The following is a 22864-nucleotide window of genomic DNA, read 5'->3' on the forward strand; positions in this document are numbered from 1 at the left end:
CCGACAGCTGAATAGCCGTGCTGTGACAGAACGCGTTGAACATTTTCACTGAGAGGATGGGAGGTAGCCATTGAGAACGGTGAAACCCTACATACAGCTTGCCATGGAAAGAGTCTTGCGTGCTTGAAGAAGAAGACAGTAGGAAAGCAGAGATTCAGAAGATAGAGCATCTCCAAAACCTCAACCTGTTCTCCATTACTGCAAAACAAGTATTGAGTTCATGTTCTTTTACTTTTTACAATCAACCCTGATAATTATTGATATCCTGACTAAGAGTTACAAGATAACCATAGCTTGCTTCAAGCCGACAATCTCCGTGGGATCGACCTTTACTCACGTAAGGTATTACTTGGACGACCCAGTGCACTTGCTGGTTAGTTGTGCGGGATTGCAAAAGTGTGATTGCAATTTCATGCACCAAGGTCCATATGTGATTACCAGTGTGTCACCATATGGATATGGATACGTAGAGCTTCAGGATAATGATTCTAACAAAAAGTTCATTGTTAATGGACAGAGAGTCAAACATTATCTTGAAAGCAATTTTGAGCAAGAATGCTCAAAACTGAGACTTGATTAAAGCTCAGTAATAGTCCAGCTAAAGACAATAAAGAAGCGCTTGCTGGGAGACAACCCAGCCATTTACAAAGTTTATTTGTTAAATAATTGATTTTTATAGGTATATGTCAATTATCTTTAAGGTAAAATAGCAATTGCTTGAGTTCACAGAGTTATAGAAGGATTCAAAAGATAAAAACAGCAAAAAGAAGCTCACTGATGCGAAAATACCAGTAAGAGCTGTTTTGGGCGTTCAACGCCAGAAAGAAGCATCTTCTGGGTGTTGAACACCAGAAAGAAGCACCTTCTGAGCGTTGAACACCAGAAAGGAGCACCTTCTGGGCGTTGAACGCCAGAAAGAAGCACCTTCTGGGCGTTCAACGCCAGATTTACAGCGTCCTGGGTGTTCAGAAAAATGCCCAGTGACAAAGGAGTTCCTGGCGTTCAATGCCAGAAAGAAGCAACAGATGGGCGTTGAACGCCCAAGAGAAGCTGCACATGGGCGTTAAATGCCCAAAACATGCAGCGTGTGGGCGTTTAACGCCAGGATGGTGGGGAGGAGGTAAATTCGTTTTTACTTCACAATTTTTTAATTTTCTACATTTCAATTCATGATTTCTTGCATAAACATGTTACAAATTCTCATCTTGTAATTCCAAAAATTTTAATCCTAATTTCAAAAAACCGTTTTTCAAAAATATCAAATGTGTCTTAATCCATAAACACAAATCTTTTTCCAATCCAATCCAACTCTTTTTCAAATTTTTCAAAACTCAATTATCTTTTAAAATCTTTTTCAAAATAAAAATTCAGATTTATCTTTTTCAAATATCATTCACAACTGAAAACCCACCCCCGTCCCTTTAAATCCACATTCGGCCTCCCTCCTCTCATCCACCATTCGACACTAGCTCTCCTTCTATCCATCTCCTTTCTTTTCTTTTGCTTGAGGACAAGCAAACCTCTAAGTTTGGTGTGTTTATCCGTGATCACTAAACCATACCCACTAAGATCATGGCTCCTAAAGGAAAACAACCCACTCCAAGAGGCAAGAGAGAGAGTATTCCAAAACCACTTTGGAATCAAGGAAAGTTCTTAACCAAAGAACATTCAGACCATTACTACAAAATAATGGGTCTAAGATCAGTGATCCCGGAAGTCAAATTCGATCTGAAAGAAGATGAATATCCGAAGATCCAAGAGCAAATTCGAAACAGGAACTGGAAAATCCTAGCTAATCCTGAAACAAAAGTGGGAAGGAATATGGTTCAGGAGTTCTACACTAATCTGTGGCAAACAGACAGGCAAAGAATATCTGGAACTGCCCTCTATGACTATCGGACCTTGGTCAGAAGAAAAATTGTTCACATCCACCCTGACAAAATCAGGGAGATCTATAAGCTGCCTCAGCTGAAAGATGACCCAGACTACTTTAATAGGAGAATGATGAGAACAAACAAGGGCCTGGACAAGATTCTAGAGGATATATGCATCCCTGGAGCCAGGTGGACCACCAGCACCACGGGCGTCCCAAATCAACTCAAGAGAGAAGATCTCAAACCAGTAGCCAAAGGCTGGCTGGACTTCATTAGGCGTTCTATATTGCCCACTAGCAACCGTTCTGAAGTCACTGTTAAAAGAGCAATGATGATTCACTGCATTATGTTGGGAAAAGAAGTAGAAGTTCATCAGTTAATTTCGTGTGAACTTTACATAATAGCAAACAAGAAATCCAAAGACGCCAAATTGGCTTATCCAAGCCTAATCTCTATGCTATGTAAAGATGCTGGAGTAAAGATGGGAATAACTGAATATATCTCAGTTGAGTGGCCAATCACCAAAATATCAATGGAAAAACAACAAGTTCAGGATGACCCCATCAAAAGGAGAGCACAGGAATTCCTCCCAGAAATCCCTCAATTTGAATACTGGGAGCATCTTGAAGCATCTGTTACCAAGTTGCAAGAAGCTTTGGACTAAATAAAGGAAGAACAGAATAATCAAAATAGCATGTTTTGCAAATTGCTTAGGGAACAAGAAGAGCAAGGGCATGACTTAAAGGAACTGAAGCGTAAAAAATTATCTCTTGAAAGACCAAGCACCCCACAGACTAGAGGAACATCCACTTCCCAAAATAAAGGTTGTTGAGTTTTAATTTTTGCTTTAACTCTGTGATAGTTGTTATTATAGGAATTTACCTTAGAAGTTATATATAAGTAGTGGTAAATTAGTATATCTATTTTGATTTTATTTTCAATTAAGTTATAATTTATTTTTTTCATCATCATCAAACATGAATAAAATAGTATATTTTTAGAATAAAGAGGCAATTTATATTTTTCGAGTTCTTAATAAGAAAAATTCTAATTAATTATATGTGGTGGCAATACTTTTTGTCTTCTGAATGAATGCTTGAACAGTGCATATTTTTTATCTTGAATTTCATGAATGTTAAAATTGTTGGCTCCTGAAAGAATGATGAACAAGAGAAATATTATTGCTAATCTGAAAAATCATGAAATTGATTCTTGAAGCAAGAAAAAGCAGTGAAAAAAAAATTACAAGGAATCATTGGATAAAGAAGCAGAAAAAGCCAATAGCCCTTAAAACCAAAAGGCAAGGGTAAAAAGGATCCAAGGCTTTAAGCATCAATGGATAGGAGGGTCCAAGGAAATAAATCCAGGCCTAAGCGGCTAAATCAAGATGTCTCTAACCATGTGCTTGTGGTATGCAGGTCCAAGTGAAAAGCTTGAGACTGAGTGGTTAAAGTCGTGATCCAAGGCAAAAGAGTGTGCTTAAGAACTCTGGACACCTCTAATTGGGGACTTTAGCAAAGCTAAGTCACATTCTGAAAAGGTTCACCCAGTTATGTGTCTGTGGCATTTATGTATCCGGAGGTAATACTGGAAAACAAAGTGCTTAGGGCCACGGCCAAGACTCATGAAGTAGCTGTGTTCAAGAATCAACATACTAAACTAGGAGAATCAATAATACTATCTGAATTCTGAGATCATATGGATGCCAATCATTCTAAATTTCAAAGGATAAAGTGAGATGCCAAAACTGTTTGGAAGCAAAAAGCTACAAGTCCCGCTCATCTAATTAGAATCTGAGCTTCACTTAAAACTCTGAGATATTATTGCTTCTTGATTTCTTTTTATCCTATTTTATTTATCTAGTTGCTTGAGGAGAAGCAACAGTTTAAGTTTGGCATTGTGATGAGCAGATATTTTATCCGCTTTTTGGGGGTAATTTCATGTAGATTTTAGTATGTTTTAGTTAGTTTTTAAAAGATTTTTATTAGTTTTTAGGCAAAAATCATATTTCTGGACTTTACTATGAGTTTGTGTGTTTTTCTGTGATTTCAGGTATTTTCTGGCTGAAATTGAAGGAGCTGAGCAAAAATCTAATTTAGGCTGAAAAAGGACTGCTGATACTGTTGGAAAGTAGACATCCAGGGCTTTCCAGCAATATATAATAGTTCATACTTTGCGTGAAGGTAGACGACGTAAACTAGCGTTCAACGCCAGTTCCATGTTGCAGTCTGGCGTTTAGCACCAGAAACAGGTTACAAGTTGGAGTTCAACGCCAGAAACAGGTTACAACCTAGCGTTCAACTCCAGAAATAGCCCAGGCATGTGAGAAGCTTAAGTCTCAGCCCCAGCACACACCAAGTGGGCCCCAGAAGTGGATTTCTGCACAATCCATCTTAGTTTACTCACTTTATGTAAACCTAGGTTACTAGTTTAGTATTTAAACAACTTCTAGAGACTTATTTTGTATCTCATGATATTTTTAGATCTGAATTTTATACTCTTTGACGGCATGAGTCTCTAAACTCCATTGTTGGGGGTGAGGAGCTCTGCAACGTCTCGATGAATTAATGCAATTATTTCTGTTTTCCATTCAAACATGCTTATTCCTATCTAAAATGTTCATTCGCGCTTCACTATGAAGAAGGTGATAATCCGTGACACTCATCACCTTCCTCAATCCACGAACGTGTGCCTGACAACCACCTCTGTTCTACATCAGATTGAATGAGTATCTCTTAGATCTCTTAATCAGAATCTTCGTGGTATAAGCTAGAATTGATGGCGGCATTCATGAGAATCTGAAAATTCTAAACCTTGTCTGTGGTATTCCGAGTAGGATTCAAGGATTGAATGGCTGTGACGAGGTTCAAACTCGCGATTGTTGGGTGTAGTGACGAACGCAAAAGGATCAATGGATCTTATTCCGACATGATCGAGAACCAACAGATGATTAGTCGTGCTATGACAGAGCATTTGGACCATTTTCACTGAGAGGATGGGAAGTAGCCATTGACAACGGTGACACCCTACACACAGCTTGCCATGGAAGGAATTTTGCACTTTTGAAAGTGAGGAAGCATTATGTTACAGAAATTCAAAAGACAAAGCATCTCCAAAACTCCAACATATTCTCCATTATTGCATAATAAGTAATTCAAATTTTTCAACATCATTTACTATTTTTATTCCAACTATGTATTATTTAATACATGTCCTCTTGTTCATTTGCAAGTCAACTGATAATCATAATTGGTATCCTGACTAAGAATAACAAGATAGCCATAGATTGCTTCAAACCAACAATCTCCATGGGATTCGACCCTTACTCACGTAAGGTATTACTTGGACGACCCAGTGCACTTGCTGGTTAGTTGTGTGGATTGCAAAAGTGTGATTGCAATTTCATGCACCACAAGGCTATGGTGAGAAAGTGCCCTCCAGACATGTTTGTGGACTGGGAACAATTACAGATTTTCTATGATGGTATCATTCCGGCTTCGAGACTTTCTCTGGATAACTCTGCAGGAGGTTTTTTGCATATGAAGACCACTGATGGGGCCTTGGATTTGATAGAGATAGTTGCCAACAATCAGTACTTGTATTCTTCAGAAGTAACTGTGAAGAAAGATGTCATGGAATTGGATGCCTTAGATGCTATTTCGACTCAGAACAAAGCTATGTCTAAGTAAATTAATGCCATCACTCAACATTTGGGAGGTATGAAAGTTTTATCTATTACTACCCAAGATCCTTCTTATGACATGAGTGGTGGAGTGTCTCAATTTGGAAGCTTTGGCTTTGAGCAACAATCTACTGAGCAGGTTAATTTCATGGGCAATTCTTCAACATCACCTCATAATGATCCTTTCTCTAAGACATACAATCTAAGATGGAGGAATCACTGGTGCACGAATTGTGAACTCGTACAGCTTAACTGGCAAGTACATCGGGTCATCCAAGTAATACCTCAGGTGAGTGAGGGTCAATCCCACGAGAATTGTCGGACTGAGCAAGCAATGGTTGTCTGGTTGGACTTAGTCAGGCAAATCAGAAAAGGGGTTTGTTGATGGTAAAAAGCACATAGACATGTGACAAGGAAATAAAGAAAGAAAAAAAATAGTTTGCTGTGAAAACATAATGAAAAAACAGTTAAGGTTTTGGAGATGTTTATCTTTCCAGATTAAAAGGTCTTACCAACTATTTTAACAATGAGTGATTCATTCTATGGCAAACCATAAATGTCTAAACCCTAATCTCTTAGTAATTTAGCCTCCTCTAACCTTTATAAACTGCCACTCTCGTGGTCACTTAATTCCAATTAGAGGGTGAAGTTCAGAAAACTAGTTTAGTGCCACAAAAATCCTAATTACCCAAGACTAACAGGATTACACTACAAGAAAATGGAACATTCGTAACAAAAATTTTGTAACAAATTTAAAATTGTACAAAAATTATTTTTTTTTTGTAACAAAAATTAGTGATTGTTACATAATAATAATGTTTTGTAACAACAATATAATTTGTTACAAAACGTTTTGTTATTTTGTAACGATTTGATTTTCTTGTTACAAATTATATTGGCTTTTGTAACAAATCGATGTTTTGTTGCAAATTTTTATAATATTTTGTGTCAAAAGATGAAGTTGTTGCAAATGTTCAAAATATTTTGTAACAAAATATCCATTTGTTTCAAAAACTTTAATTCTTTTGTAACAAAAAATTAATTTGTCACAAAATTCAATACTGTTTGTAACAAGTTATTTGTTTGTCACAAAATGCAAGAATTTTTATAACTAAAAAAATTATTTTAAAATATTAAAATATTTAAGATAATTTTATTTTGATTTCCATTTTTACTGTCTGCACGACTCTACTTCTCACACTCAAGGTAAGACAAAATCGCTCACTGGGTCACCCTCCTCTTACTTAAAATAAATTGATAACAAATATTTTTTTTGTTTCATTACCACTCTAAAATTTAACGTATTTTTACATTTAAATAAATTTTTAAAAAACTTTTTTAAAAACAAAATATAAAATTCTAGTTTTATCCTTCTTTTTAATAAAATTTTAAATCCACCATAACCCAACACTCATTATTAAACCTTTAAAATTTTTGGTTGTTAAAAAATAAATAATAAATTATTTATGATTTATTATAATTAATTCATGATTTTATTTTCAAATTATTATTTATCAAAAAGTAATTAAATCAAAATAATGAAATTTTTGAATTTAAAATTAATTAAAACTTATATAATTTTCATAAATACTTAATAGTTAATATTGTATAGTCTAATTTAATTAAAATTACTAAATCTCAATTTATCTAAAAATATCTAATTTTACATTTTTTTAAAAAGCAAACCCTAATTATCAAATTAAAAATCCTAATCCTAATTTTACCCCAACTCAACCCACACTTACTCACTCATCCTCACTCACCCTAACTCTAAACCCTCCCAGCCGCCACACCACCAAGTCCCCAAATGCACACTAACAACACAAAAGCACACACACAGCAAGAGAAAGGGAAGAACGGAGAGGGAAAGAAAGGAAAAGAAAGGGGAAAGCTGGAATCAGAGAGCAAGAGAAAGAGAGGGGAAAAGGGAGGACGGCGCCGGCGGGCACTGCCGCTGCACCATCGTGTCGCCGTCAGGAAGGGGGAGACGTTGAGCGAGAGGAAGAGCTGCTCCATGAAGGAGTGTCGATGTGCCTCCATCGCCGCCGTCAGTTCATGTTCTACTGTCGTCGAGGGAAGCCACCGTCTTAGTCGTCTTCATCTCGAGTGGGTCGTTTACAGCTTCCACCGCCGTCGCATCTCCCTTCACCGACGACGTTGAGGACGCGCAGGAGAGACAAAGGCGTGGAGGGAGAAAGACCGAGGAAGAAGGAGGAGGCGCTGTTCGTGCTGCTGCGCCCAGTCGCCGTTCGTGGAGTCACCGTCGTCGCCGCTGTTAGGAGTTGCGTCACTGAGCCCCTGTCGCCAGAAAATAGCATTGCCTCACCGGGATCCACTGCCGGTAAGGGCGTTCTCCCCTCTGATTTTGATTTCCTTTTATTATGATTTTTAAAATTTTCAAGCTTTAGGTTTTTATTTATTTAATTCTGATTGTAAATTGTGTTTACTTGCTGAAACTTGCAAATCACTTGTTCATTTTTTGTTCTGATTTCTTGTTTATTATGATTTTTAAAATTTTCAAGCTTTAGGTTTTAATTTATTTAATTATGTTTGTAAATTGTGTTTACTTGTTGAAACTTACAAATTCTTTGTTCTGATTCCTTAGGATTTTTTTAGGTTTATTTGTAAATTCTTATTTATTTATTGGAATTAGTTGTTATGGTTCTAATTTTGAAAACAATGTAAACATTGAGGCACGACCCTGTTATCCTACTTTAAAGATTGAGATTAAAATAAGTTAATAATATTTCAAACAAGTTTCTACACATGTTATAAGTTAGAAATTTCTTTGATTTCCATTTTGAAGGTTAGTTAGGCCAAGAGGGTAATGATTATCCAATATAACTTAGTTTCGTTGTTTAGTAATCACATATCTCTAGCCTATATTGGATTATATCTATCTCTTTGTTAAGTGGTGTTTCTTATGGTATTTAATGAAATAAGTAAATTAAAATTTGAAACAGAAGAAGTAGAAGAGAATAGGAAAAACGGATCGTATTGTTGCTTTCTTCAGAAAACAAATGATTGGTACAATAGCTATATATAGAACTTGCTATTAGTATTCACAAAATCTGAAAGGTACTAACGGAAAGATACAAGGAGATTTGGTTAAGATTCCAGAATAGGGTCTTGTTGGCATATGCTGGATATGCATTTCGTCTTAAGTAATGTGTGTATAAATTTAAGTACTGAACAAGAACAAGTACTAAAAATCATTCTTATTACAATAGATGCTAATATAATGGCTGCATAGAAATCTGAACAAGTACTAAAAATCATAAATGGATAGCTCCATGGTAATGAAAATTGAACAATATTAGTTACAGCTACAAAGTAAAACTTGCCTCCATTTGGTGAGTTGGATAGGATTGTGCGTTTCCCGCAACATTCCTTGTTGATGGGCCATGTGGACTCCCTATAGATGGCAATGAAAATCATGAGAAGAATGATGAGATGAAATCTGGGAACTGCAAAACATCAACATATCATGGGAAAGGATTTGATTCAAAAAACCGCACAGTGTGCAAGTGTGCTGGTTTATACATGTTGTACTAACTTGATTTCGTGGGATATTTTTTAATGCAGCTGCTCAAGACTCAGAAAAAGGCAAGGGCTAGAAGCGATTTGAGTTTGACAAGGATGCGCCTCTTGAAGATGAGGAAATTGAAGGTTGGACTTGTTTGCCAATTTCATTTTCTAAATAAATTTGCCCTTTCTTCATTACAAATACAATCTGTTTTAAAATGGACAATTTTTTTAGTCTTCCTATGTTTTCCTGATAATGTAAACTTCATTTTTAATTGATCCAATGTTGAGTAATGTTGTTGTGTGCTTGTTAATACCACCAATACTTACTGATTTTAATTGTTCATTGCTTAGTCATGGTGATTCTTTTAATTATTGAATGCCAATAATATTTTTTCTTATAAATGATAATGAGTAATGGTTTGGGGTTTGGCTTGAAGCCTAAAACTTAATTGAACTGATTGTATTTGCCCACCTATCTGCAGTGGCTGAAGATGATGCTTCCTTGGTCAAGCAAATTGGCCAGAGTTTCCAGTATTCTAAAATAAAGGTATATTCTTCTTTTTATATTCATGAATAGTCAGTTTTGTTCCTTGTTAACATACATGCATCATCTATGTATGAAAGACTAAACATAGATCGAATCTATTTTCTTATCAAGGCAAGAAGGGAAGAACAAATCCAAGCTGCTCATGACGAAGCCATGTTTGGTGCTTCATCACTTCCACCTCCTACCAGTACTGACAGTGAGCCTGAAAGGGAGAATGAGAAAGAAGTTAATAAAAAAGCTGTTGTTACAAGCCTCTTAAGTGAGACGGTAAGTGTTTTCACTGCAGACTTATGTGGATAAGCATGATTAGTCATTTAAGTAATCCTTCTATTTGTGTGTGCATTTGTTGTTGAATAATTTCTCACATTAAGTTGTTATTGCTGCTCTATACTTGCTGTTGGTTGCTGTTGATTTTTCCCCCTCATTGCTTGCTTATTGAATGATTGCTAAATTCAATGAGAAAGGAAATGCTGCTGAGTTATTGTTGCTTGTGTTGAAATAGATGATGGTTGCTGAACTGAGATTGGTTTTATTGATAAATCTGTTGCTGAAATTGTTTAGTTTGACTTGATTGATTTTCTGTTGAATTAATGGATAAACTGCTATGCCCCTGCTACTTGCAAGTGTAATGGTTATTGACTTCAATGAATAGAATGCTGCCTAAATCCATTACCTTTGTTCATTTTACTATTTTGGGTGTTGTATGATGGGCCATTGATTGCTGTTCTGCTGAGTGCTGCTCTGCTTCTTGCTGGTTGGATTGGTTTTAATTGTTTCCTCATATTTTCTTGCTGGAATTGGCTTATTTACTTCCTTCCTATGAATTCATTATGATTTTTTGTGTTTTTAACTGTCAAAGAATTCATATGGAATTTGAATTGATTGATTGAAATTGTGAAATAGGCAAATTTACTGCTGAAATGCTGTCGGAATTTATTTTAAGTTGTTTTCAATATTCATCTTTGATTCAATTAATTGATTGAGTTGGTATTTAATTGCTTTTGGTTTTCAACTGTTGCTAAGCTCAATTGATTGATTATCCAGCTAAGTGCTTCACTGTTTTGATTGTTGGAAGCTGGAAGCTTTGGGTTTTGCTATTCACTATTTGGTTGTTGTCCTATTTAGTTGCTCAATTAAACTACATTGTGTTGTTTGAAAGGGTGCAATTTGTGAATTGGTTGTATTTGTTGGAACCGTAGACGGTGGAAATATCCAAGTTTTATGGGAGGTTCTGCCGAAATTTTTCTAAACATTTTGGATAAAACTTAGTGGAAAAATTATAATTAGTGTTATATCTTGTTTCTAACTTTTTTGTTTCAGTTTTTCTTATTTACAGGAGTGCTGAAATGGTGACCATATGCTACCTTGAGGGCTTAAGAATGTTTTGATGCATAGATACACTAATCTATGTTAGAACTTTTATGTTTTGATTGAACTTTTATGTTAGAACTTTTATGTTTTAGTTGAACTAATCAATGTACTCACTAGCTAATGTTATTTTGTTTCAAGACAATTTTAGCTAAAAGGATCTTGTTTGACTTATGTATGTTTTTGCATATTATATACAAGTAAACTTGCTTATTAAAAGCGTTAATATATTAGTTAATTTAAAAAATAATTTAATAAATTATGCATGTAATTTGTAATAAAAAAAAGTTGTTACAAAATAATTAATTTGCTTTTGTAACTAAAGAAAAAAAAATGTTACAAAATTATGTTACATTTTGTAACAAAATTTTTTGATAGAAAAAAAATTGACTGTGATTTTTTGTATCAGGAAAAATTGTTACAAAATATGGTATTGAATTGTAACAGTTCCATTTTTCGTTACAAAAACTTTTTGTAACGGGACTTACTGCAATTGACCCTTTTTTTGTTACAAAAAAATTTTGTTTCAAAATTTCGACGTTTTGTAACAATATTTTTTGTTACAAATACACCTTTTTCTTGTAGTGTATTATATGTCACATATCTAATTTAGTTCATGCAATTAGCGATTTAAGAGGAATTTGTTTTCAAGCTGTAATTCAAGCGAGATAACTCTCTCGAGAATCACAAGAACTCATGTAGAAAAGGATCATACTCTCGTTCCACCCAGTTCATAAGATTAAGAACAAAAACAATCCTTAGAATTGAATCAAACATAAATTAAAATAGAAAATCAATAGTCTTAATCCATAGAAATAAACAGATCTCCTAACCTTAACCAAGTGGTTTACTTGCTCACAACTTATAGAGAAAACTAGGGTTCTAAAAAGTGCAGAAGGAAGAAGATCCAAAACATTAGTGATCTTTTGGTGTATTTGCTTACTAGAAGATGTTGTTTGGTCTGTGTAATGCCCCAGCAAATTTTCAAAGGTGCATGCTTTCCATATTTTCTAACATGGTTGAAAAGTTTATTGAGGTATTTATGGATGACTTTTCAATGTTTGGTAATTCTTTTGATTCTTACTTACACCATCTATCCTTAGTCTTGAAACAGTGCCAAGAGACAAACCTTGTTTTAAATTGGAAAAAATATCATTTTATGATGACTACAGGTATTTTTTTTTTAGCATCAGATTTCAAGCAAAGAAATAGAGATAGATAGAGTCAATGTGGAGGTAATTGAGAAATTACCACCACCGGCTAATGTGAAGGCAATACGGAGTTTTTTAGGCCATACAAGTTTTTATAGGAAGTTCATAAAAGATTTTTCAAAAATAGCTAGACCTTTGAGCAACGTTTTAGTTGCAGATGTACCTTTTTGTTTTGATAATGACTGTCTGCGTGCTTTTGAAACTCTGAAAGCAAAGCTTATCCTGCACCCATCATAACTCCTCCTAACTAGGATTTGCCATTCGAGTTGATGTGTGATGCCAGTGACTATGCCAATGGAGTTGTTCTGGGGCAAAGGCAAGAAAGGCTTGTTAATGTTATATATTTTGCAAGTTGCGCCTTAAATAATGCACAAAAGAATTACATAACCACGGAAAAAGAATTATCAGTTGTGGTATATGATTTTGACAATTTTAGGTCCTATCTTATTAGTTCAAAAGTTATTGTTTACACTGATCATGCTGCTTTGTGGTATCTTCTGACCAAACATGATGCTAAGCCCAGGTTAATTAGATGGGTGCTCCTTCTTCAGGAGTTCGATGTTGAGATTACAGACAGGAGAGGTACAGAGAATCAAGTAGCTGACCACCTCTTCAGAATTGAGCCTGAAGAAGCCACATTTAATCATATCCCAGTGAATGAAGACTTTTTTTTATGAGCATCTCTTTGCTATACTTGGAGCCACGTGGTTTGCGGACATTACAAATTATAAGGCTAGCAGGATCATTTCCACGGACTTCACTAAGCAACAAGTTAAGAAGTTGCTTCATGATGCCAAGTATTTCTTGTGGGAGGAGCCTTATTTATTTAAGAGGTGCTCAGATGGAATCATCCATAGGTGCATTCCAAATGAAGAAACAAAGGATGTGTTTTGGCACTGTCATGGTTTCGAGTATGGTGGTCATTTTGGTGGAGAGAGGACTGTAGCAAAAGTCCTCCAGTGCAGTTTTTATTGGTCTACCCTATTCAATGATACCAGAGAATCTGTAAGGAATTGTAACCAATGTCAGAGATCTGGAAAATATCTAAGCACAATGAAATGTCACAGCAGGCTATGCTGGAGATTGAGTTGTTTGACGTGTAGAGGATCGATTTCATGGGACCTTTTCCTTCATTATACTCAAATAACTATATTTTAGTAGCTGTGGATTATATGTCCAAGTAGGTGAAGGATATAGCATTGCCCACCAAAAATGCCAGTTATGATGAGCTTCTTGCAACGGTATATTTTCAACAGGTTTGATGTTCCAAGAACCTTGATCAGTGATGGGGAAAGTCACTTCTGCAATAAATAGCTGGACTTTCTTCTTCAGAAATATGGAGTCCAACATAAAGTATCTATCCCATATTACCCTCAGACAAGTGGACAGATGGAGGTCTCTAATAGAGAGCCAGGAAGATTCTAGAGAAGATTGTCAGTGCTTCAAGAAAGGACTGGGCTAGGAAGATTGATGATGCTCTCTGGGCTTATCGAATAACCTTCAAGACCCCTATCGGCATGTCTCCTTACCAGCTGGTCTATGGATAGGCCTATTACTTACCTGTGGAGTTGGAGCATAGAGTCTACTGGGCTACAAAGCTCCTATACTTTGATGCCAAGGCTACTAGAGAGAAGAGGCTCCTCTAACTCAATGAGTTTTATGAATTCCAAAGCACAGCATATAAAAATTCCAAGCTCTACAAGGAGAAGACAAAGGCTTGGCATGTCATAAACCACAATTTTGTGCTTTATTTTGTGTTAAATTGAGTGGTTTTATCAACTTATCTCACATTTATTCACTGAATTTTGCATGTTTTTATGATCTCCTCTTATTTGTGCTTGAATGATAAAAACATGCTATCTGAAGCTTAAATTGATTGATTTATTTTACTATTTCATTCTATTTGGTACCTTGACATGTGTGCTCAAGTGTTCCAAACTACATAGGGTGAGAATGGCATGAAAAAAGTGAAGAAGATAGCATGCTAAAGTGAGGAATCACAAAAATTTAGGAGCTTGGAGTTCTGATGGTCCCACGTATGCGAGTGTGTAGACGCATACGCGAGCATCCGCGTAAGCGAGTCAATCAAAATGTGCCTCATTAAAGAGAACACGTGACTCATAATTTTTTCGGGTTTCGGACCCATTTTCAAGCCTAATCTGAAGCCAATTGAGAGGAGAATGGATAGGGGTCAAACAAGAAGCAAACCATGACACAACATAGACAATTGGATAGTAATTAGCTAGTTTTTGGTTCTTGTTTTCTAGAGAGGAAAACTCTATCTTCTCTCTAGGTTTTCATATGTTCTTCATATTTTTGTTAGTGCAATTTGACTTGGGTCTTGTTTAATTCCAATTTTCTCCTTAAATTAGTAGTTGTTATTCTTGCAATTTCATAGTTACTTGTTAATATTTCTTTATTGTTACTTACATTCCTAGTTTGAATATTTGTGGATTTTGTTAACCTTGAATTTCCATTAATACATTGATGCCTTTATGTTTCATAAGCTTTATTTGAGTTTCCATTGTTGATAATTATTACTGGCTAGCTTTAATTTCTATTTAATTTTGCAATTTAGTCATGCCTTTAACTATTACACACTAAGTGTTTGACAACATATTTTCTCTAGTTATGGAGTAGTTTTCTATACTCTTGGCCTAGGTTAAAGGGATTAAGTGAGTTTGAGTCATTGGGTCTAATTGAATTGATGATTTGAAAGTCTATATTAGTCAATTCAATTCCATTGATGCTAGTTTTCTACTAAGCTAATTGGTAGGTAAACTAGAACTTATGGGATGATATTGCCTATAACTATTTGACTTACTTCAATTATAGAAGTACACTTAATGGGATTAATTTCTCACAATTGTCATTATATAGTTATTAGACAAGGATAGTGATCTTGATCCCTATACCTTAGCCAAGAGTTCTTTTGCAACTTATATTTGAAAATCCAAATCTCATTTACTCAATTCTTGCCTTAGTTATCTTGAGTAGTTTAAATAGTTTTAGAATAGAATTAGATTCATATATTGTCTTGTTAGATTATCATTTACTTATATATTGTTTTAGTTGCCTTGATTTAATTTCTTGTCATTTAAGTTTTTTGTATGTTAAGTTTGTTAGTTTAAATTCTTGTTTTGGCCTTTCAACCCTGGATGCCTTGGCCAACTTTGATACACACATTTGCCCATTCCTGTGAGGACAACTCGGGAGTAATACTCTCGGTTATTTTTATTGGGTTGAACTTGTAACAACCAAATTAAACTTTGATCTAGAGCTAATTGTTGGTTTGGAACTATACTTCGACTGATCGTATTTTCTGTGAGAAATTCTAGACCGACGATCAGCTGCCATCAAGTTTTTGGCACTATTGACGAGGAATGATTTCAATGTGTGTCTTATTATTGGTTATGTGAATATATAAATAGTGTATATAGTTTACCTGCTTTAGTTTGCTTTTATTTTAAGTCTTTTTAATGCATGAGCTTATGGTTTCCATGTTGACTCGATCACAACCGGATCCTAGTGCCGAATTTGATCCTAAATTTGAAAGGACTTTATTTCACATTCGGCAAGCTAGACGTCGAGTGGATTACACAACTAGTGCATCGACCTCTTTTGACGGACCTTCTAAAATATTAGTTCAATCCGATAGTGACTTAGACTCTTTATTCAATGAAGGGACATCTTACTCTTCTGTTGGGACTGCTAACATACCTCTGAGTATTGCAGGTGATAATCATATGGCTGAGCCTCGCAAGATTACCTTGCATGAGAAAGGAGCACCTAATCTTATCTTTAAACCACTTTAAGCATGGTACCCTAACTTGGATGCAAACTTTGAATTGAAGAATAGTCTGATTAATTTGTTGCCTAAGTACCATGGGTTGCCGGGTCAAGATCCTATTAGACACTTGAGGGATTTCCAAGTGGTATGCTCTACTTCTAGGAGACATTGGGCTGATGAAGTGGTGGTTATGGTTTTTGCTTTTCCCTTCTTTCTTGAGGGGCAAGCAAAAGAATGATTTTATTCTCAACCTGATGATGTGGTAACTGTTTGGGATTCATTAAGAAAAGATTTATTAGATAAATTCTTTCCTCCAAAAAGGACTGATTACATCTAGAAGGAAATTTCTGGCATTATGCAAAAGGATCAAGAATCACTCCATGAGTATTGGACTCACTTCAAGAGATTGCTAGAGTCTTGCCCCATCATAGGATGGATGATCCTTTGCTTATTAGTTACTTTTATGGAGGCCTTTGTGCACGCAAAAGGTTCCCTGATGCATCTAGTGGTTGCTCTCTTGTGAAATATAAGACGGCGGATGAAGCATGGAGATTGATTAATGATGTTGTTGAAGCTACTCAACATGCTAGAGTAAGAAACAATTCGCCAAAAAGTGCAGGGGAAGTATTTTCTTCCGATTCGGCTTTGACCAAGGTACTTGGGGAGATAGCTATTCTTCTAAAAAAATTCATCAAGGGCAAAAATCATATTCATCCATTCAAGCTATTTAAGCTCTACCCCACGTCTTACAAATTGAGGGACCTCCTAGGGTGTGTGGTGTGTATTATTTCACTTCACACTATACCGATTAATGCCCTCAAGTTCAAGGAGATTATACTCTTACAGTAGCTAACCCCTATAACAACTATTCTTCCTACCACCCTCAAAATTAAGGCTCATACTCTCATGGTAACAATTATAATCAAGGGTGGCAGGATAACTCTCATGGGAATAACTACAACTAAAGGTGGAACCAAGGGCCACCCAACCCTCCTTCTCAACACTAACAAAGTTACCAATCCTCTCCTCAACCATCATTAACAACCACTCTTACCAAGGCAATAAAACTCTCCACAATCAACCATTCCAACATCAACAACAAAATTAACCCAACAACCAAAGATACCAACCACCCCATGAAAGACAACAAGCTCTAACCAACCAACTTTTTTCTTCTTCCAACAAACCATCTATTAAGGATTTCCTCCGTCCATTCCTCTAAAAAAAGAGAGAATCCGGTCTATGGTAGAAAGACAAGAAACCATAATGACCTCCATAATTGAGATGCTATCTAGAATATTCATGATGAAGAGGTAGTTGTTGTGGCACAAGAGGTGGATGATGAGGAAGAAACAAGGCAAGAAGAAGAAGAGCTGAACTTCAAGGAGCCTATGAGGAAGGTCGTAATGGATGAGTCCATCCCCATTCCATTTTCTTCTATGGTTAAGAAAGCTAAAAAGACTCTAGAATTTGACCTCAATATGTTGCAAATTTTCAAGAAAGTTGAGGTAACAATTCCACTCCTTAATGTTATTCAACAAATTTCCAAATATGCCAAGTTCTTAAAAGATCTATGCACACATAAGGATAGAATTGGTGAGCTTAAAACTTTGTCTTTGGGTAGCTTTATATCTTCATTGATGAACTCTATTCCAGAGGAATGTAGTGATCCGGGACCATGCTTGGTTTCTTGTTGGATTGGTGGAGTTACTTTTTATGATTGCATGTGTGACTTAGGTGCATGCGTTAGCATCATGCCTCTTTTGGTGTTTGTAAGGTTGAATTTGGTCTCATTGAAAAGGTCAGCTACAAAGTTTCTTTTGGCCGATAAAAGTGTGATTATTGTGGCCAGAATAACAGAGGATGTACTTGTGAGGATCAAGAATTTGGTTTTTTCTGTGGACTTTTATATTCTTGAGATGTCTCCAATTGATAATGGGAAACCTTCATCTATATTACTTGGTAGGCCCTTTTTGAAGACCTCAAAGTTCAAGTTGGATGCCTTCATTGGTACATATTCTTTTGAGGTGGGTGATAAGATTATCAAGTTTAATTTGGAGGAAGCTATGAGGCATCCACCGGAGAGACTTGTGGTGCAACCGTGTCAAGAAGAGGCATGAGTAACTAGATCCGCGGGGTGCCTTATCACCCGGTAACTTGGACTAACTGGTCCGGGATTACCGATCCAACGCTCACTATCAAGAGTTGCCTTGAGATGGAGCATTTAGAATCATCAACAGAAAAGTTCTCGCTAGGTTCAAAGAAAGGAATTCAAGGATCAATCAGGACTTAATGAGAGTGATATTTCATAACATCATCAGGGTTCCAATTTCTTTAAGGTGTTGACATTCCCAAGTTTTTAAGGAACAATGAGAAGTAGCAAAGCATTCATGGTCACAATGTGCTAAACCCCAATCATAGGACAAGCATGGGCTTCAATGGAGCTTCAACTCTTAACCGAACCCATTTGGTTTTCAGTGTTTAAGGACAAATAACACTTTAAGTTTGGTGTTGTGATGTGTGAGCATCATTATGTCTTTTCTATATGATTTACATGGTATTCTATTGATTTATTAGAGGATTTTAGTGGATTATGTCCTATTGGATGATACTTTGAGTTTTTGTAGTTGTTTGTTGATTACAGGTAGCATTCGGATGAAGAATTGGTGAAAAACCCATGAAGAAGCAAAGAAAGAGTCATGTGTACGCGTCATGCATGTGTACGTATCATTGGCACAACAAGGAAAGTCACGCATACGCATCTGCTGTGCGTACACACAACTAAGCAAGCTCAAACAAGGCCAATTCCTCTCTGGACAGGTGGTGCTAAGTGCCACGACTTGGCGTTTAGCGCGGAAAGCCTCGTAAATTATGCAAGAGTTTCTGGACGTTGGGTGCTAAACGCCCAGTCACCACCATTTAGCGCCAAGGCCATTGGATTTCGTGAAAACCATTTTGTGTGAGTGGCGCTAAACACCCAGTCACAACGTTTAGTGCCGAGAGCATGAATCACAATGGGGACCACACGTGCAAGCAGGAATCAACGGAAGGCCCTTATAATTGATTCTAAATCAAATCTTAATTAGAAAAGATTTGTTAGGCTTTAATTTAAGTTTCAAATCAATTACAATTAGGACTAGAAATAAGATAGAGATTCGCCCTCGCGGAGACTTATCCTCTCTTAAATTTCATTCTGCAATTTACAGTTTTTCTTTCCTAGGGTTTTCTTTGCGCTATGAGCAACTAAACCTCCATTGTTAAGGTTAGGAGCTCTGTTTACTTTGATGGATTAATAATTATTTGTTGCTATACTCTTGATTAATACATTGATTTATGTTTAAGAATTGGTTTCGTTCTTCATCCTACGAATTAGTGATTATTGGAAAATAACTCTAATCTAATTTGAATTCTCTTGAGTCTTGGAAAAGTTATATCATTAGAAATACAGCTTGAAACCACTTTTTCACAACTCCTTAATTATTTGGACTTAATATGGTACGTGATATATAATTGCATCATTTTTGGGTTCTTAGGATTTGTGTGCCTTATAAATTAGAAATTGAATATAACTTTCTAATACAATCGATTGATCAAGGAATTGACAGTTGGTTGGATTAGAGGAGATTGAATTGCCTAGGAATAGGAATTCAAGCACTTAGGTTTGCCATAAACTTAATCATTGTATGATCAAGGTAGTTGACATTGAATATTAATGCAGACATTTAAACATCTCCAAAGCTTTAACTTTTATTCTCATATCATTTTCTCGACCATTCACTGTTTGTTTTTCTTAATTTACTGTCTTTTAAGCTATTCGACACTCAAAATTTTCATTTCAACTTGTCTAACTAGAATAACTAATCAATCATTGCGTGCTTTGTCCATCAATTCTCGTGGGATCGACACTCACTCACCTGAGTTTATTACTTGGTATGACCCGATGCACTTGCCGGTAAGTTGTGGTTAGAAATTCTACACCACAAGGTAACCTTAAAAATAGCGTGCACAGTACAGCGAAAAGCCGCAACATTTTGAATTTTTGAAAACCACATTGAGTACCAGACCTATCCCAAAAAGGCGGCATGCCAGACGTAATGTGGCTATGTCCTAAAGATCAGGTAAATCTACAAATGCTCGAGTCTGACCTTGTGAAAAGCTTGGACTCAAGTAGGGGCACTATTCATACCCTAGCCCAAAGACATTGCCAGGCCCAAAAAGAATAGAGGTCAAAGCAAGAGATCATGCTTCCTTCACACCTACCCGACCTCAAAGAGGTCAGGCTCGACGATGACGGATCAACTCTATTTATTTGAATAAATAACTAACTCCTAAGATATGTCCCATTTATTTAGAAGGGATATCTCAACAACTTCCCTAGAAAAAGAAAACGGTTATCCATGAGCAAAGATGGAACTACGCTAAAAGGTAGTTATCTACTCTACATAAATACATTGACACCCTCGAGTATATTCAGAACTCAATCTACTAAAAACTTGTTTAAAACCCTTGTTAACTTAAACATCAGAGTCCCTTGCAAGTACCACCCCCACCTCCTCACGAGGAACTCAGACGGCAGCACTTCGATACTAGAAGAAGTCGAATGATGCCTCAAAAGGAGTCTGGATCACATGTTCAAGCCCAAAAACAACCAGTTTCAGTTAACCCTCGAAACAATAATATTAATATATAATTAATTATTTGTGTTAAGCTCTTTTATATCGATACTATATGAAAATAAAAATTATTTAATATATCTAAAATAAAATAAAAGTAAAAAAAATTACAAAAGAGAGTTAAGAAGATTTAACTATTAAAAAAGATTTTTAATATTAAAATTATTTAAAACTATTAATTTTTATAATAATTAAAAAATGATCAAATTTTTTTTATAAAAAAATAAATATATCTTTTAGTTATTTTTATTTATTTTTTTTGTAAATATATCTTTTCCCTAATTATCTATTATGCTCAATTTCTTATTAATACACCTTGATCCATAACTCATAACAAAAATTTGTTACTGTGAATCACAAATTCGTCATTAGTAAGTCTTTTAATTTTTCTTATTTTCTCTTATTTATTGACTAATTATTAATTTTTAAAAACATTGATAATAGAGTAATTAAGAGATAGACACAGAGATAGAGCAATGTCCCAGTACTTAGGGTTATAAGTTATAAGGCGTGACATTCTCAATCACTGTTTTCAAGTCTCAAAATTGATTTAAGCATCATGAATGCTGAATTTGAATTTATGAATCTTCCAAATGTCACACATTTATCATGCATGGTTCTTGAGGCATGGCATGACGCGAATCATGGTCGGTAATTATTTTGAAATTGGCCTCAAAATCAAATAAGAGGCACAGCACCATATTATTATATTAGACTTATATTCCTTATATATATCATCTAATAACACTAGAGACCTGCAAATCGTTTTTCTTGGAATAGCTAATAAGGTTACTAATAAGTAATAACAACTTAAGACTCGGGGAGTATACTCCTCTTTTGGTTTCATGAACTAGTTCTTCTCAAACCTCAAGGCCATATTATTCATATAAAACATTGATTTATTAGTCAAAGCTAAGCTACAATATTCATATAATCTGTCAAAGCATAAAACAATTAAGACACATTTATTAGTCTTTCAGCTTTTTATTTGATTCGCACCAACAAAACTTTGTTATGAGTTATGAATAAAGGTGTGTCAATAAAACGAAAATGTATTAATCAGAATTTGAGTATGATAGATAATTAAAAAAATATATATTTATAAAAAAATAAAAAAATAATTTAAGAATATATTTGTTTTTTTTTTATCCATAACGATTTAAAAATATTTTTAAATCTCTTATCTCTTTAAAAGTTGGACATACGAATCCCTCAGTTCATATGGGTCCGTCGAACTTAATGAAAAAGATTGATGTGGCTCCCGTTGTACTGAACTGGCCGTTACGGATGCACACATGGAGTGAACCTTTTTAAAATGGGACAAATAAGTCCCCTTATTACAAAACTCCGTCGCTTCATAAGTAGCCCTTTTTATATGCTCTCATTCCTTACCTTATATGTAATACCTATAACACCCATACCACACTTAGAGAATTACATAAAATTCTAAGAATACCAACCATCAAATGAACAATACTCTATTTCTCCCTCCAAAAACTTCACTACGTGGGTTGAGGAAGTTGTAGTGTGCAGTTGCTTGGAGACGGTGAAAAATGTTTCATTGTTATTGTAGTTGTTGTTTTCGTCATCGAAGATAAGATTACTTTGCTTAGTAACTCAAATTTCAAATTAAATGGTTACGCAAATATGAACTGTGTTGTAAAAAGGTTATTTGTGCCTGCTGAGAGTGATGTAAAAAGGTATAATATTGTGAAGCGATTGGATTGAAATCGCGCTTTTGAAATTTTTGCTTTGAAATTTATTCCATGTTAGAACAACGGTTCTTGGTTGATTTCTTTTCTATTTTATGAAAGGCATTGCTTTTTGAAATATGAAAATTACTTCTTGTGTGCAGAATTAGTTGAACTAGAATGAAGTTGTGCGTTAATTTTAAAAATAAAAAAAGAAATTAACCAAGAACCTTTGTCCTAACCGAAAATAAATTTTAAAGCAAAACTCCCACAAATGCGATTCAATCCAATCGACTGACAATTATACTTTTGTCTTTTTTTTACATCACTCTCAACATGCACAAACAACCTTTTTACAAAACAGTTCATACTTACATAACCATTTAATCTGAAAATCGAGTCACTAAGCAATTTAATCTTATCTTTGATGACGAAGATAGCAACTACGACAACAATGAAATCTTCTTCACCCTCTCCAACAGCGATTGTACATCACAACT

The 22864-nt window shown here is 35.3% G+C and overlaps 1 protein-coding gene across 1 annotated transcript; it reads left to right on the top strand.

The window, feature by feature from the left end:
* Positions 1-16432: 16432 nt before the first annotated feature.
* Positions 16433-18120, top strand: LOC107465354 (uncharacterized). Its single transcript, XM_016084335.1, has 2 exons — positions 16433-16654; positions 17296-18120. The coding sequence occupies exons 1-2, from the start codon at positions 16433-16435 to the stop codon at positions 18118-18120; spliced, it is 1047 nt and encodes a 348-aa protein (XP_015939821.1).
* The last annotated feature ends 4744 nt before the right edge of the window (positions 18121-22864 follow it).

The sequence above is a fragment of the Arachis duranensis genome, chromosome 9 (genome assembly GCF_000817695.3).
Source record: "Arachis duranensis cultivar V14167 chromosome 9, aradu.V14167.gnm2.J7QH, whole genome shotgun sequence".
Lineage (NCBI taxonomy): Eukaryota > Viridiplantae > Streptophyta > Magnoliopsida > Fabales > Fabaceae > Arachis > Arachis duranensis.

What these genes read in the sequence shown, in the direction of transcription:
- LOC107465354 (XM_016084335.1), top strand. Translation starts at nt 16,433, where the DNA reads ATGGATGATCCTTTGCTTATTAGTTACTTTTATGGAGGCCTTTGTGCA. An exon ending in CCGATTCGGCTTTGACCAAG is followed by an intron (nt 16,655 to 17,295) that starts GTACTTGGGGAG and finishes GATGCTATCTAG; the next exon opens with AATATTCATGATGAAGAGGT.